Genomic DNA, 15,459 nt, shown 5'->3' on the forward strand with positions numbered 1-15,459 from the left:
TGGAGGCAGTACAAGTGTGGACCTGGCCCTGTCTCAGGGGATGTCTCTCCAAGCCACGTACATGCCTGGCAATCTGAATGTGTTGGCGGATCGCTTAAGCCGCTGCTTCCAGCCCCATGAGTGGTCACTCAAACCGGAGGTGGCAGCCGAACTGTTTCGCCGGGTGGGTACACCAGATCTGGATCTTTTCTCTTCCCTCCACAACCACAAAGTGAGCAGGTTCTGTTCCCTATGGTCGGGCGTCCAGCCTTCGAAGCCCTTTCCCTCCACTGGGAGAGAGGCTTGCTATATGCCTATCCTTCACTGTCGCTCCTCTTGAAGACGTTGTTGACACTTCAACAGGACAGAGGGACCATGATGCTCATGGCGCCCTTTTGGCCCCAGCAGGTCTGGTTCCCGCTTCTGCAGGACCTGTCGATACGGACCCCGATCCGGCTGGGGACAGTGCCCAATCTCTTCTCTCAGTATCAGAGCACCCTACACCATCTGAACCTCAATGCGTTGGCTATGACGGCGTGGATGTTGAGCGCATAGTCCTTCAACCCTTGGCACTCTTGGACTGTGTCTTTCAGGTTCTGGTGGCATCTTGGAAGACTTCCACCAAAAAATCTTACAGCTTGAAGTGGAAACGGTTTTCCATTTGGTGTGCGGAGCATGACTTGGATCCTTTCTCATGCCCCCTCCCTCGGCTACTGGACTACCTGTGGCATCTCTCCGAGTCTGGGCTGCAAACCAGCTCAGTCAAGTTTCACCTCAGCACTGTCAGTGCATACCATCTTGGTGTTGCTGGCACGCCTATTTTGGTGCAACCTTTAGTAGGCCGTTTTATGCGGGGTCTTCTCCAGCTGAAGCCCCCTTCGGCCTCCTATTGCATCCTGGGATCTCAACATTGTCCTGGCACGGCTTATGCGCTCTCCTTTTTGAACCGTTGCAGTCCTGCAACCTGAAGTTCCTCACCTGGAAAGCCATATTCCTGGTGGCGAAGACCTTCCAGCATCTTATGTCTTAGCCAGCCCTTGCATTTCTCTTCTCCCCCAAGTATTTTCTCACATTGGCTGCCCAAGCATTTACCACCTCATTCACCCTATTTTCCTTTCATTCCCTTTCAGCATTCACTCCCTTTCCCTTATGCAAATCATTATGGCTTGACTTGTAGTCCAAGTGACTCCATTCTCCTTTCTACTGTCAGCTGACGTTCAGATCCTTGGGAGCACAGTGATTTGCTGGGCCTGGGGCAGTACCCACTCCAGCCCTTCCTTCATTGTAAACTGCTTTGATATTAATGTGGACGTTGTGGTACATAAAAAATCTTAATAAAATAAAGTTCTCTCCAGACAGCAGAACAGAGAAGAACCCTCTACTCCAGGCAGCAGGTAGGTTGGAGCAAATTCTAGGAGTTACTAGGTGTGTGCAAAAATGTATTTATTTATTTATTTTTGTGTGAGCAACAATTTTTTTAAACAAACAATTTTTGAGTGCCAGTATTAGCATTGCATTTTTGTATATAGCACAAAGAAAAATTTATGTGAGCGACCATGTAAAACCTCTGAGCGAAGCTCTGAAATATATGAGCAATTGCTCATGTGCTCAGCTTAGAGGGAACTGTGGTTGGAGCAAGGACAGAATAGGGAAGCTGGGCCAGGGAGCTGACTGGCTCTTCTCTACCTTTCTGTGCTATGGCCTCTGTTTCAGCCTATCCTTTTCTGGCCTCTGCAGTGCTGCCCAGTTGTTATTGGGACAAGAGGACAAGAGCCACAAGCGGCTCCCAAGCCAACAGGTTGGCCACCCCTGCTCTATCGCACTTGTAAAGAAATATGTGCTCTTTTGGTATGGCTCTTATGGTATGGCACAGGTCCTAGAACTTTAACAATTTTGTTTAAAAATTGGAATGCTTAGTGAAATGCAAAGTGTAATTAACAGGTGGTAACAAACGGTGTTTAACAAAATCTGCCTTTTTTACTAATCATAACAGTATCCCTTAATCACATTCTCATTGCGAGTTTGAATTTTTCACTAAGTGTGGTATCATTTGGACCCATTTCATGGACCCATTTCATGTCCTAGTCCAGGGGTAGCCAACTCTGATCCTCAAGAGCCACAAACAGGTCTGATTTTCAGGATATCCACAAGGAATATGCATGATATTTGCATGAACGCCTTCTACCTTAGGCAAATATGCGTATTCCTTGTGGGTATCCTGAAAATTAGGCCTGTTTGTGGCTCTTGAGGACCAGAGTTGGACACCCTGGTTCCTCTCTAGTATTACATACATTAAACTATGTAGCTCAACTGTTTGTAAGGCAGAGGTTGTACTCTTTAGTTTTCGAGCTCTCCCTTTCTAAATGTTCATTAATTGGCAGCTAAGAAAATAGCAAATGCAGTTAGTTGACGTGCTTAGACTTGTGCTCAATGTTGAAAAACTGAGAATTATTTTGAGTAGACTTCCCTTGTCCAATGCCCTTCCTGTTTTTCAGTTTGAGAGCTTCAATATCTCGATTTCCCAGCAAGCACAAATGTTTTGTGATGTTTTTGATAGTAACCTTTCCATGTGCCCTCATTAAATCAGTAGTGAGAACATCTGGTTGGTTTTTTTTTATTATGTATGTTGAGAAGGCTAGCCTCTACTAGAACAGGATTTTGACTGTACTTCAGGGCTCTTGTTTAAACAGGCATTGATTATTGTAATTCTCTTTATACTGGCTTCCCAGCAAATGCCATGTGAGCTTTACAAATTGTGCAGAATACTGCAGCAGGGATTCTGTCTGGGGCAAAGATGCATGACCATATTACCCTTGTGTTGTCTTCTCGTCATTAGCTGCCTGTCCAGTGGCAAGTTAGATTCAAGTTGGCCATGATAATTCTTAAGCTGCTGTTCTGCAAATCTATAAACCCTCATGTTTGAGATCTACAAACGGAGGCTTATTTGACGTTCCTTCTTCTAAGTTGGCATACCTTGATGCTACTTGTGATCAAGCCTTTTCTGTGGCTAGTCCACTGATCTGGAACTCTTTACCTGAGCAGTTATGAACTACCTAAGCAGCTAAGTCATCTGCCAAGCTATTTAAGTAGGCTTTTGATATCACTTCTTTTGATTGATGCAGCTTTTAACAAGTGGCTTCTGATATGACCTCCCAGTTTTTGTTGTGTCTTATTATCTTAGGTTGCATTATGAATGTATGGTTTCTGTGCTCCACCATGAACATTTTTTTGAATGTGTGTGGATTATAAATTATTTTAAATATTACTTCACTGATTTTTATGTTTCAGTTTCTATCGGTATCAATTTAGAATGGATTGGCACTTGAAACATGTTCTGTGTGTCGAGATCTGCAATTGAGCAGCTTATCAAGATAAATAGCTAACACCATCTATCTATTTATTTATTTATTTATTTATTTTTATATACCGACGTTCGATCTTGAGATACTTTGGTGTGGTACTGAATACCCTTTGAAAGTAAGTGTTTTTAATGATAGTGCTTTTGGAGTGCATTGCTCTCTAGAGGAAGACTGCTCAATTGAAGAAAGCTTGCCTTGAAAATAGAATTTGATACTTTAACTGCTTTTTTCCCCATTCTGTAAATAGAATATTAAACAGAATTGATAGAATTGTTTATCTTATGGCATAATTGTTTGTCCTAGATTAAAAAAGCTAGAACAACAGTTGGAAGGATTAAAGACACCAGCAATATCAAAAACACCTACCTTAAGATTTAAGGTATGTGAATTTCAAATTATTTCATTAATAGTAAGTTAAACATTTTGTTAATGAATTTAACCGGATAAACTTTGCTAACCTTTTTAAACCATTTGATCTTATTGTACATCATTTTGATATCTGTTGGAATAACGGTTCTAACAAATAAAATCTATAATTTCCTAGCGTATAGCCAGATGGACTCAGGACCAATGGGTATTGTGCTTTTCTGCTAGCAGATGAGAGACGGAGTCAGATTTAAAAGCTGACATCACTCTAGATATACCCCTGCAGTAACCTCAGCTCTTCAATATCTCTCCATCTCCTAGCAGATGCGGACACTATCCCACACTAGAATAGTGTTAAGAATTACAGCAAAGAAGAAACAAAATTTACCTTAAGGAAGATCGAGCCCTGCTCTCCTGCGGTGATACCTAAGGGTCCCTCCCCCAGTCGAGAATTCCTAAAGGTTGATCTCCGATATCCCTCAGAAGTGTGCCTTGGTCCGGTAGCCGGTTCCCAGCATGGACTTAGCCCCCCAGTGTGGCTGAAAGGCAGTGGGTGCAGAAACGAGCACGGCGGTGAAAGTAATTCCCTCTCCCCCCGCAGCTGGAGACCGTCCGGCACACGATCGGTAAGCGTCAAGACCAGGTAAGAAAAAAATCTTTAAATTCAGATCTCCAGTCTCCACAGCTTGGATTGCCATACCAAATCCGTCCCGGCGAGGTTAGAAGGTAGCACCGATCGGGTTGAGCAGCCTTGGTTAGGCTAGGGCCTGATCCGGTGCAAGGGTCAACACATGTGGAGACCCTCGGGGGGCACCATCTTATGCGCGGGGGTCGTTGGTGCCATCTTCCCTTCTCACCGGCGGTACGCACGGGGGAGGTCGGGCGGCCGATGTTCCTAACTTGTATGCGTTCAATACAACTGAGTGCACCCGTGAGCATAACTACACGCACAGCCGCGCTTACAACTGCACATGCGCAAACACATAGAAACAATGGCAGCGGTGCCCAAGAAGGCCAGAAGGCACTCTCTTTGCACAGCCTGCCACATAAGAGCCGCGCAGCCTGAATTGGAGTCCTGCCTGTGTCAACATTGCGAAGAAGCCCAGGGGGAACCAAAACCTAGTCCCTTACTGTCGGGAGATGGTTCCAGAACTACTTAAGATAGCTCCCCAGACCTTTGCATCTCCAAGATGGCTTCTCCACAGGAGGGCACCTTTGGAGCCCCTACTCTGACTCCCCCTGGGATTAACATGGACCAGGGACCTTCTCCTGGTTGGATTTTTTCCAAGGGCTGCAAGCCTTTGTTCAGGCACAATCAGCCCCAGCTGCACCCCAGGCTCAACCCCTGCTGGAAGCACAAGATCCTCCCGGCCCTGCTCGGATGCCTCAAGACATGCCTCGCCTAACAAGAACTTCCCTAACAGGGACCCAGACACCTCAGATGATGAGAGTGACTCCCTGGAAGAAGGAGAAATCCCTTCAGGAATGGAACCATACAGAGCCATGCTTCGCCCTAGTTTCCCAGACTCTGAAGACGCTGGGTATTCCTGGCACGGACCCTATGGCGGAACCAAAGAACCACCCCATTTTGGTGTCCCTTCGTAAGGCCTCATGCTACTTTCCAATGATGGAAGCCATCCAGGAACTGGTTGACCTGGAATGGGATGCCCCGGAGGCTAGCTTCAAAGGGGGTCGGGCCTTGGAAGCCCTATACCCTCTAGAACCATCTACCAAAGAACGCCTGTGTTTCCCAAAAGTGGACGCTATGGTCTGTGCCGTCTCAAAGCGAACAACGATTCCCGTTGAGGGAGGGGCTGCATTGAAGGACACTCAGGACAGACGATTGGAATCCATCCTTAAGCAGGCCTTCGACGCAACAGCAATGACACTGCAGATTGCTTCCTGCTGTGCATTGGTGGCACGTTCCTGCTTGCTCCTCTCGAGAGAGGCAAATAACTCCGGAACGTATACCGGTGAGATGATGGAACCTGCAGCAGCCTTCCTCACGGGCACAAGCTCAGACCTGATACGCACCTCAGCCACGGGCGTTGCCTCTGTAATGGCAGCCAGAAGACAACTATGGCTATGGAATTGGTCTGCGGACACGACATCTAAAGTGAATCTCACAAGAATGCCTTTTAAAGGATCTCTCTTGTTCAGAAGCGAATTGGAGAAGTTAGCCAGCAAATGGGGCTACCAGAAGATAGGAGTAAAAGATTTCAGTGTCCCTCCCCCAGAAGAACTAAGGGCAGAGGATCGCAGCGCTTTAGACCCTACAGGAACTCGCAGCTCCAGGCACCTCGTCCCTCCAGAAGGTCCCAGCCCTTTCAGAACAAACAGACCAAGAGGGGAGCAGGCCCGGGGCAGGCTCCAGCCATGCTCCACAATGAGAATGGGCCGACCCGTCCACAGGAAGAGGATATAGGGGGTCGACTTGCCCTCTTCTACCAAAGATGGGTCAAGATAATGTCAGACAAATGGGTTCTAAACATCATTCGAGAAGGTTACTCTCTGGCATTCTGCAGCATCCCTCGAGACAAATTTATGATGTCATCCTGCCACTCCCATTCCAAGACACTGGCAGTAGAAACCACTCTAACAAAACTACTCAGTCTGAAGGAAATAACTCCGGTTCTCATACCTCAACAAAATACTGGGCACTATTCCATCTATTTTTTCGTTCCCAAGAAGAAAGTATCTTTCCAGCCCATCCTGGACCTCAAGAACGTCAACAGCCAACTGTGGGTTCTACACTTCCACATGGAAACTCTTCACTCCGTAATAATGGCAGTACAACCGGGAGAGTCTAACTTCCCTGGACCTTTCCGAAGCCTACCTTCACATCCCATTCCATCAGGATCACCAGCACTTCCTGTGCTTTGCGATACTGGGTCACCATTACCAGTTCCAAGCACTAACCTTTGGCCTAGCAACCACCCCCAGAACCTTCACCAAAATCATGGTGGTCGTGGAGGCAACACTGAGGAAGGAAGGGATCTTGGTACACCCTTACCTGGACAATTGGCTAATCAGGGCAAAGTCTTCTGAAGAGAGCCGGCAGGTGACCAGCAAAGTCAAGAGCCTACTGCAGGAACTTGGTTGGGTCGTGATCATGGGCAAGAGCAGTCTGCAGCCCTCTTAATCGCTAGAGTACCTGGGGGCCCGTTTCGACACCAAACAGAACAAAGTCTTCCTCCCTCCCCCGAGGACAAGGAAACTGATGGAACAGTTACGACGATTGATGACCAATGCACGCCCCAAGGTATGGGGCTGTCTTCAAGTCCTCGGCCTCGTGGCATCTACCCTGGAAGTCGTCCCTTGGGCAAGGGCCCATATGCAACTGCTTCAGCGCTCCTTACTGTCACAATGGAGCCCACTGTCCCAGGACTTCTCAAGTCTCCTCCAACTACCAGCAGAGGTACTTTCTCAGCTCCATTAGTGGCTACAGGAAGATCACCTAAGCAGAGGAGTAAGCCTATCCCCACCGAACTGGATCTTGCTCACCACAGATGTGAGCCTGCGAGGGTGAGGAGCCCGCTGTCAGGAACTGATGGCCAGGGACAACCATGGTACGTAGACAGGCAAAGACTCCTTGCGGGGAACCCTCTGTGCCTACTTCCACACAGGGACCTTCTCCGGCAGGGCCCAATTCTCCACGAAAATCCGTCTCGATTCTCTCTTGCAGGCTGGCCCTTGAGAGGACGCGCTTGAAGAAGCACGGTTACTCAAAGTCCGTGATTGACACCCTACTCTGAGCACGCAAGTTCTCCACTTCCCTGTCATACATACGGATCTGGAGAGTATTCGAAGCCTGGTGTGAGTACCACGGGATTCTCCCGCAGGCAGCCAAGATTCCCATGATTCTAGAGTTCCTACAGGACGTTATGAAGAAGGGGTTGTCACTCAACTCCCTCAAGGTCCAAGTAGCCGCACTGACCTGCTTCAGATCAGAAGTGGACGGTAACCGGCTATCAACCCATCTGGACTTGTCACGCTTCCTGAAAGGGGTTAAACAACTCCGACCACCCCTAAAGTGGCCAGTGCCTCTATGGAATCTCAGTCTAGTATTAGACTTCCTAGCTGGGGCTTCCTTCAGACCAACACGCGGTCTGTCACTATGCCTCTTAACATTGAAGACGGCATTCCTGGTGGCAATATGTTCAGGTCGTCGCATCTCTGAATGACAGGCTCTATCCTGTTGGGAACCGTTCCTCAGGTTCACATCTGGAACCATACAACCACGCACTGGTCCCCTCCTTCCTTCCGAAAGTGGTTTCCGAGTTTCACTTGAATCAAACCATCTTGCTACCAGCTCTGGATGAGCATAAGAACTCTGAAGACTCACGCCTTCTTTGCCACCTGAATGTCGGTAGACTCCTGGTGCGATACCTGGAAAGATCGGAACTGGTGCAAAAAACGGATCGCTTATTCGTTCTTCACAGCGGGAAGAAACAAGGAGAAGTGGCCTCGTGGCAACCATAGCCCACTGGATCAAAAAAGTAATCAAGGCAGCCTACATAGAGGCAGGAAAGCCCTTACCTCTACAAGTTAAGGCTCATTCTACGAGGGCCCAGGCAGTCTCCTGGGCAGAAACCAAGCTGCTGTTGCCCTCCGAGATCTGTTGGGCAGCAACATGGTCCTCCATACACACCTTCTCCAGGTTCTACCACCTGGATGTTCAGGCCCGGGAAGGCACAGCCTTCGCAAGGACAGTATTAAGTGGGCCACGAGCAGCCTCCCACCCTGTCCAGGAATAGCTTTTGTACATCCCATTGGTCCTGAGTCCATCTGACTACACGCTAGGAAATGGAGAAATTACTTACCTGATAATTTTGTTTTCCTTAGTGTAGACAGATGGACTCAGCATCCCGCCCATGGCTGTCCCAGAAAAGGAGAACCTCAGATAACAAACCTTGAGACTAAGAAAATATGGGTAAGCTGTGGCCTACCCCTAGTTCAAGACACCCACAGTTAGTCTGGTGTCGGCATTAATTGGTTGAATGCACTGGCGGCTTCCAGTTTGGAAATTAGTTGAACCAGTTCAAGTTTTACACAAGTTTAATCAAGTTATTTAAGCAAAGATATATCCACAATGGCTTTTCGAAGAGAATACTGAAGAGCTGAGGTTACTGCAGGTGTATATCTAGAGTGATGTCAGCTTTGAAATCTGACTCAGTCTCCCATCTGCTAGCAGAAGAGCACAATACCTATTGGTCCTGAGTCCATCTGTCTACACTAAGGAAAACGAAATTATCAGGTAACTAATTTCTCCAATTTGTGCAATTAAAATCGCAAGTCACACAAATTTATCTGATTAAAAAAGGTGCTAAGTTGGAGGCATTCATGAGGTGGGCTTTCAAATTTAGTTGGTTAGTGCAATATTCAGTGCTAATTGGCTAAATTTATCCAGGCAACACTGGTCATACAAATACAGCGATTTGATGGTATATTAAATATATGTATAAAGTGATATAGCCATTTATCTGACAGCTGGTCATTGACCCAACTCACTTAATATTCACTGTGCATGGAATAGTTTCTTTTGTTTTATTCTACAATTGATTGTTAATTTGGCACTGTTTTAACAATCATTGCCATTTTTAATTTTTATGCCTCGTTCTGAACACTTCTATAGTGAGGTGAGCAACACATTTTGCTAATCAATAAATAAGAAGTGTTATGGGTAGATTTAGCCAGATATTTAGCTGCACAATTAGCCAGGTAAGTGCAAATGAATACCCATGTAAAGACAATTGGGTAAAGCTGAGCAGGTTTGGTTTTTTTAATATTGATCCCATAGTACAGTCAGTAATCCAGTGTCCAAACAGGTTATTGCTTGGCTAGATATTCCAATCATCTGCCATACAGATGGTGACATCAACAAATGAGGAACGTTAGTGTTTTGGAAGAGAGAAGCACCTTGGGAGAGTCATTAGGGGAGAGAAGAAAGAGATACGTTCCCTGTGACCTTCGGGACAGAGAGAAGTAGCGAGGGATCAGGCTAGAGAAACTTTGGTTCCTAGGGGAGAATGAAATGCTATGGCGCTGATGTAGGTTCTGTTGTCTCTTCAGTATTCAGTGTTGTCCATAGAGGTTGTAACTCTGTAAACGGGGCTGTGTATGTGCATCTGTCTTTTGAGGCTATGGCCGCATGTGTCTGTGTGCGCAACTCTGGTCATATGAATGTGAGTTTTAGACTGACACTCAGGAAAGATTGTGTTATATAAAGTGAAAAAGTCCGGAAGTCCATCAGTGCCTGAAAGGTAGATTATAAAATTAAATAAAAATAAATTAGATTTCTTGATGACTATGTCTTTGGTGATCTAGGGGAACAGGGAAAAAAAACTCATTGCAATTGTACCCCATTCTATTGCACAGTGAAAAAGCCATTCTTAACCACACATATGGAGTTAACTTAAATCCCTGGATAAATGCTTCTCCCCTATGTCTTAACTACTTCATACTTGTATAATTGTTTTTTCCAAAAATGTGTCCAGTTTTTTTTTTTTAGTTATTTATTGTACCAAAGACTTTGTTTTCCAAAACATTTCATAATTCCACCAGTCTGAGTTTAAGAATCCTTTCCTGGGAACATGCTGAAATCTATTTCCCTTTAGCCTTAGAGGGTGATTAGTGGAGGAATGGGCTGTGTGACCCAGGTAGGCCAGGGTTCAAATCCCACTCCTTTGACCTTGGACAAGTCACTTTACCCTTCTCATTGCCTCAGGTACCAACTTATAGGCCAATGCAGAGAGGTGCATTCACCTGAACGCACAGGTTTAACTGGACTTGAATGTCATTTTGTGAGCATAAATCTTACTGCCAATGCAGCAAGGAGTTTTACATTTACAAAATGAGCATTCAAAAATGTGGTCAGCATAGCGCCCTTGCTTGGAAATTCCATGCAAATGAGGGTATTAAGTATGCATTCCCAATGGAGAGAGACGCGCTGGCTGAACACACTCTTTTTTTTAAACACTGGAGACTTTATGCCTAGGTCCAGCGAAGCTATACAGTTACCTAAAAATTTTTTTGTCTTTCCCGCTCCTCTGCCACTTAACCCAACTTATCTGGATAAGTCAGTACTTTTCAAGCTATCTGATGCATCTTTAGTCAGATAAGTACTTATCTGGCTAATTACTGGCAAACTGTGCCAGATAGCTGGATAAGTACTGACTCATCTGGCTAAATGGTAGCAGCTACCTGCAGCCGGATAGCTGGATAAGTTTGTACTTATTCTCCGCCACTGAGCCGGATATCAGAAGTCTCCCCGCTGGCAGCTTTCTCAGCCCCCTTCCCTCTTGAAATAAAGTGTTTGTTTAGCCCATGCTGAATACAAGTTTTAACTGGGTGAGCACTCATTTTAATTCCTGATGCAATAGCATACTATCAGCTTACTGCATCAGGAGTTTAAAAAAATATATATATACGGTATATATTTAGCCTGTGCATTAGGAAACTGCGCTGATTTGCAGTGCCCAGTTTTAATGCTCAGTTTTCTGCATCAGATTGCGAGTCCTCTGAGGATGGAGACATTTTTACAATACCTGAATGTAATCCACTTTGAAGTACCTGAGAAAGCAGAATATAAATCAAATAAATAATTAATAAAGTAGAAAGTAGTGGCAGATAAAGCCAGTCTAGTCTCCCCAGTTTACTTTGTTACAATGTTGTTAAACTTCAGCTAATTTCTGGCTTTCCTTTCACATCTTTGCAATTAGAGATCTTCTGTTCTTACCCCATAGTTTCTTGAACTCTTACTGTTTTTATATCCACCATCCTTTTTGTAAATGTTATTCCTGAATCTATTGGCTTTGAGCATCTGATTAAGATCTCTTGTTTTAGAACTTCTTTCCACTAAAAATGTTTTATTTATACATTTTGAAGTACTTGAAACTATTAATCACATCCCCCAACTCTGCCCTATTTTGGTAGCCTCTACTCCTATATCCGGATTTGGACACAGTGCTCCAGATGGTCTCACCAATGACCTGAGCAGAGTCATCATCGCCTCCTTTCTTCCAGTTAGTTACACCTTTTCTTATGCATCCTAATATTCCTCTGACTCTTGGTCACTGTCTTAGTGTTTTGCTACCTTGAGATCAGACATGATCATCCTGAGATTTTTCCTGTTTGGTGCATATTAATGTCACCCCCTGCTGTGTACTAAACCTTTGATTTTTTTTTTTTCTTTCACCCCAGTTGCATGGCCTTTTTTGCACTGAATCATAGCTGTAGAGCACTTGACTGTTCTTCCTTGTATGTTTTGGGGTAAAAAAGATTACTTGTAAGATCCCATTGATTATATGTGTATAGTATAGTAAATAATCCTCCTGTCCCAAGTCTTTATTTTTAATTATTTTATTTTTAATTATTTTATTTTTAATTATGTTATTTTTAATTTAATAACTGAAGTATGCCAGTTCAGACGTTTGAGCATATGGAAACCTTATGCCTCTTTTATTAGCCTAATAGCCCTTTTTCTAACATGTTGACATCCCTGTTGAGGAGGAGTATTATATAGAACTAACTGTACTTCAAATGTAAGCTGACAAATGCTTTACCGGTATTTGGTATGTTGATGATATTCTACAAAAAACGATAAATTGTGCAGAACCTGTTTAATTCTAAAACCATGCTGATCACTTCTTCTCCAAATGAATAACCGTATCCTATTTTTTTTATAATGCCTTTCAGTATTTTCCATGGAATTGATGTCAGGTCTGTCTTTATTTTTAAATGTGTTGACTTTGAAAGTACATACCTGTACAGGGTAAGAAACAAAAAAGCAAGCTTTGGGAACTACATATGGTAGTATTAGGACTCAAAAAGATATATTATTAATGTTTTTAGTTTAAAATACCACGCTGAAAGTCTTTGTGAAAATGAGAGCTTTGGAGTGCTTCTAGCTTATGTCTGCTCAGGTTAACAGTTAAGAGCTGTATAGGTGTCATACAGAGGACACAGAATATGCAGCTCATGATGTGCTCATTCTCACAGTACAAGCAGGATGGGAGTCCTCACATATGGGTGACGTCAGAGGACGGAGCCCTGACACGGAAAACTTTTCTGTCAAAGTTTCTAGAAAGCTTTGACTGACACTGGCACACTGAGTGCACTGAGCATGCTCAGTATGCAATTATTCCTGTGTCCACAGGTATCTCCCCTCAGCCTTCTTTTTTCCGCGCTGCAGTTAGCATCGCGGTCAGGAGCTCTGTGAGAAACTCTCACAACTTTTCCTCAGGGAAACACTTGAAGTTTTACTTCACAAATAATTTTTCCCTCACAGGTCTCCCTTCGCGTACATTTATTCAACGCTTGGCGAGTACTTTGCCCTGGTTTTCGGTCGGTTCCTGTCACCTCATTAACGGTTTCCCAGGCCTACCTAACCGAATTGCGGCCTTCCCTCTCTCTGTTTTTAGCCCCACAAAGCCTGCGAGTGTTTCCTGCGATCCTCCACCTGGTTATTAGGGCTAGTGGGGTAGGGACATCCATGGTTACCGTTGCCGCCAGGGCCGCTGTCGAATCCAGGCCTTCATCGATTCCCTCAGTACCTTAGTAGCAGTTGATGCCCCCTTCGATACCGTCGGTGCCTCCATCCATGCCGTCCTACCTCCATCGATGCCCCCCCTCCTCGGTCCATCAATGCCGTCGATCCCCGCATCAGTTCTGTCAGTGCCATCGATGTTTACATCCATGGCACTGCTCTCTCCATGAGTGCCATCAATACCCACATCGGTGCCATTGATGTCATCAATGTCTGGGTCGATTCTATCGATGCCGAGGCCCGGGCCGATGCCATACATACCCATGTCAAGGCCCATGTTGATGCCGTCGAGGGCAGTGTCAATTTCATCCATGTCATCGATGCCCGTGGCCGTTCCATGGTGCCACCGTCTATTCCATCGATGCTGTCAATGTCCTCAGCGAATTGTCGATGCTGCCATCGAATGCAATGATGCCAGTATCGATTTCGCTGATGCCATCGATGGCTGTTTGATTCCATCGATACCTACACAGATACCATCGGTTCTTCCGTCAATGTTATCGGTGCTCCACCCGTGCCATCGACGCTTTCATTGATGTTGTTGATGTTACCCTCGAGGCCGCCTTCAATGCCGCCATTGATACTGTCAATACTACCGAAGCACCTAAACGCAATGCCCTCGACTAAACATAATGCTCCATGCTTCAGGGTCTTAACCAAAGCCCGTATCATCCTAGGGCACTAGACAGTGCCAGGAGCAGTGCAGGCTTGCTGACAGTCTGTCACCACTTGCCATCCAAAACAGCGAGGGCATCCACCTCGGTGCTGGAGAAAGACCGGGCCAAGCACCATGGCAATCATCATCACCAGCACGGTGACCGTCCGCCACCGACGCAATCCAGGACATCGGTGCTACCTTACTTGGTGCTGGAGAATGACCGGGCCGAGCGCCGAGACAGACATCGCCACTGCCTCTTGTTTCACACATCGGTGGCAGTTCCTCGGTGCTGGAGAATGACCGGGCCGAGTTCCAAGGTATACCTATTCCGCACTGCCTTCATTATACATTGAGCCAGTTGCGAAGAGGGCCTGGGTTCATGAGTCATGTGCTCCTCTGCTCCCGAGGCGTTCCCCACCAACCCCGGTGCGGGGTTCTGAGCCACCACAAATAATGTGGAAGCGCCAGACACGCCTAGCCTGTCTCATCTGTAGCTGCGCTACCATACCAGATTACAGAGTTGAGTTGGACATTATGTCCTTCAGGCTGTCCTCGATGCCTCCCGAAATCCACGTCACCGACTCGTCCTTCTGCTATCCACCACAGAGGACGGTAAATTCTCTAATTCCGCTTCAGCGACAATCTCATCGAGACCTGGTCACAAAATTGGGCCACATGGATTCGTAAGGTTCTAGGTCATGTTATCTTCCAAGAACCTTGTTAGTGTCACATATCACTATTGCTGGCTATGATTGACACAACACCAAGAGAATCTCTCTACCAATAATTGGGATTGCATCGAGACATCCTCCCATTTTCAGCAACAGGACTCAGTTCTCGATAATACTTTGACGTCTGGATCCTGATTACGGTCTGAAGTCCCAGATACACCAGCTGGTCTGCTAGGCACAAAATCCAGCAGACACTGCCTCACTTGCAAGCCCACCTCGAGACCTGGCGACAGTCTCGATGATTTCTTGCACAGCAGACAGAGATGCGGATAAGATTTTTACCGCTCATGCTCCCATGGGAGACTAGCTGATATCCAGATTACATCAGTTCTATCAGTTGGACACCTCCTGGTCTCCCAACTTGCCGGATATCAGAGCGGCCACCCCACTTAGTACCTGGGTTCAGGGTACAGTCCCCCGGATGCTGCAAAGCACAGGGGGTTGGGGGGGGGGAGTTTTTTATCTCACTATTCTTTCTTTCAACAGAAAGTAGATGGTCTCCGCCCACCCTGGACCTCAGAAATGTCAACTTTCTTCAGAAAGGACAGGTAAAATGGTGTCTCTCATCACCATGCTTCCCTTACCGCAGTAAGTGGGTTGCCTCTCTCCTCTAGTCTTTCAATGTGTTTCATAGTGAGTCAACAACATTCCAATCCCAAGTTTTGCCGGGTGCACTAGCTTCGGCAACTTGTGTATTTCACCAAACTCACTAGCAGTAACTGCTGTTTTCTCTACGGAGTAAAACATCATTCATGATTTCTTTGCATGCATAACTGTTTAACAGCAGTCAATCCAAGCAAGAGGCTCTATCCTCTCCAC

The 15,459-nt window shown here is 45.8% G+C and overlaps 1 protein-coding gene across 2 annotated transcripts in view; it reads left to right on the forward strand.

Moving 5' to 3' along the window:
* DDHD1 (DDHD domain containing 1) overlaps positions 1–15,459 on the forward strand; it is a 302,420-nt gene that overhangs the window by 215,360 nt on the left and 71,601 nt on the right. For both annotated transcript variants that reach the window (XM_029598301.1, XM_029598300.1), the window contains one exon: positions 3,642–3,717. In XM_029598301.1, the coding sequence (XP_029454161.1) occupies positions 3,642–3,717 (76 nt within the window). The remainder of the gene's footprint in view (positions 1–3,641; positions 3,718–15,459) is intronic.

Source organism: Rhinatrema bivittatum, chromosome 4, assembly GCF_901001135.1.
Source record: "Rhinatrema bivittatum chromosome 4, aRhiBiv1.1, whole genome shotgun sequence".
NCBI classification, from domain to species: Eukaryota; Metazoa; Chordata; class Amphibia; order Gymnophiona; family Rhinatrematidae; genus Rhinatrema; species Rhinatrema bivittatum.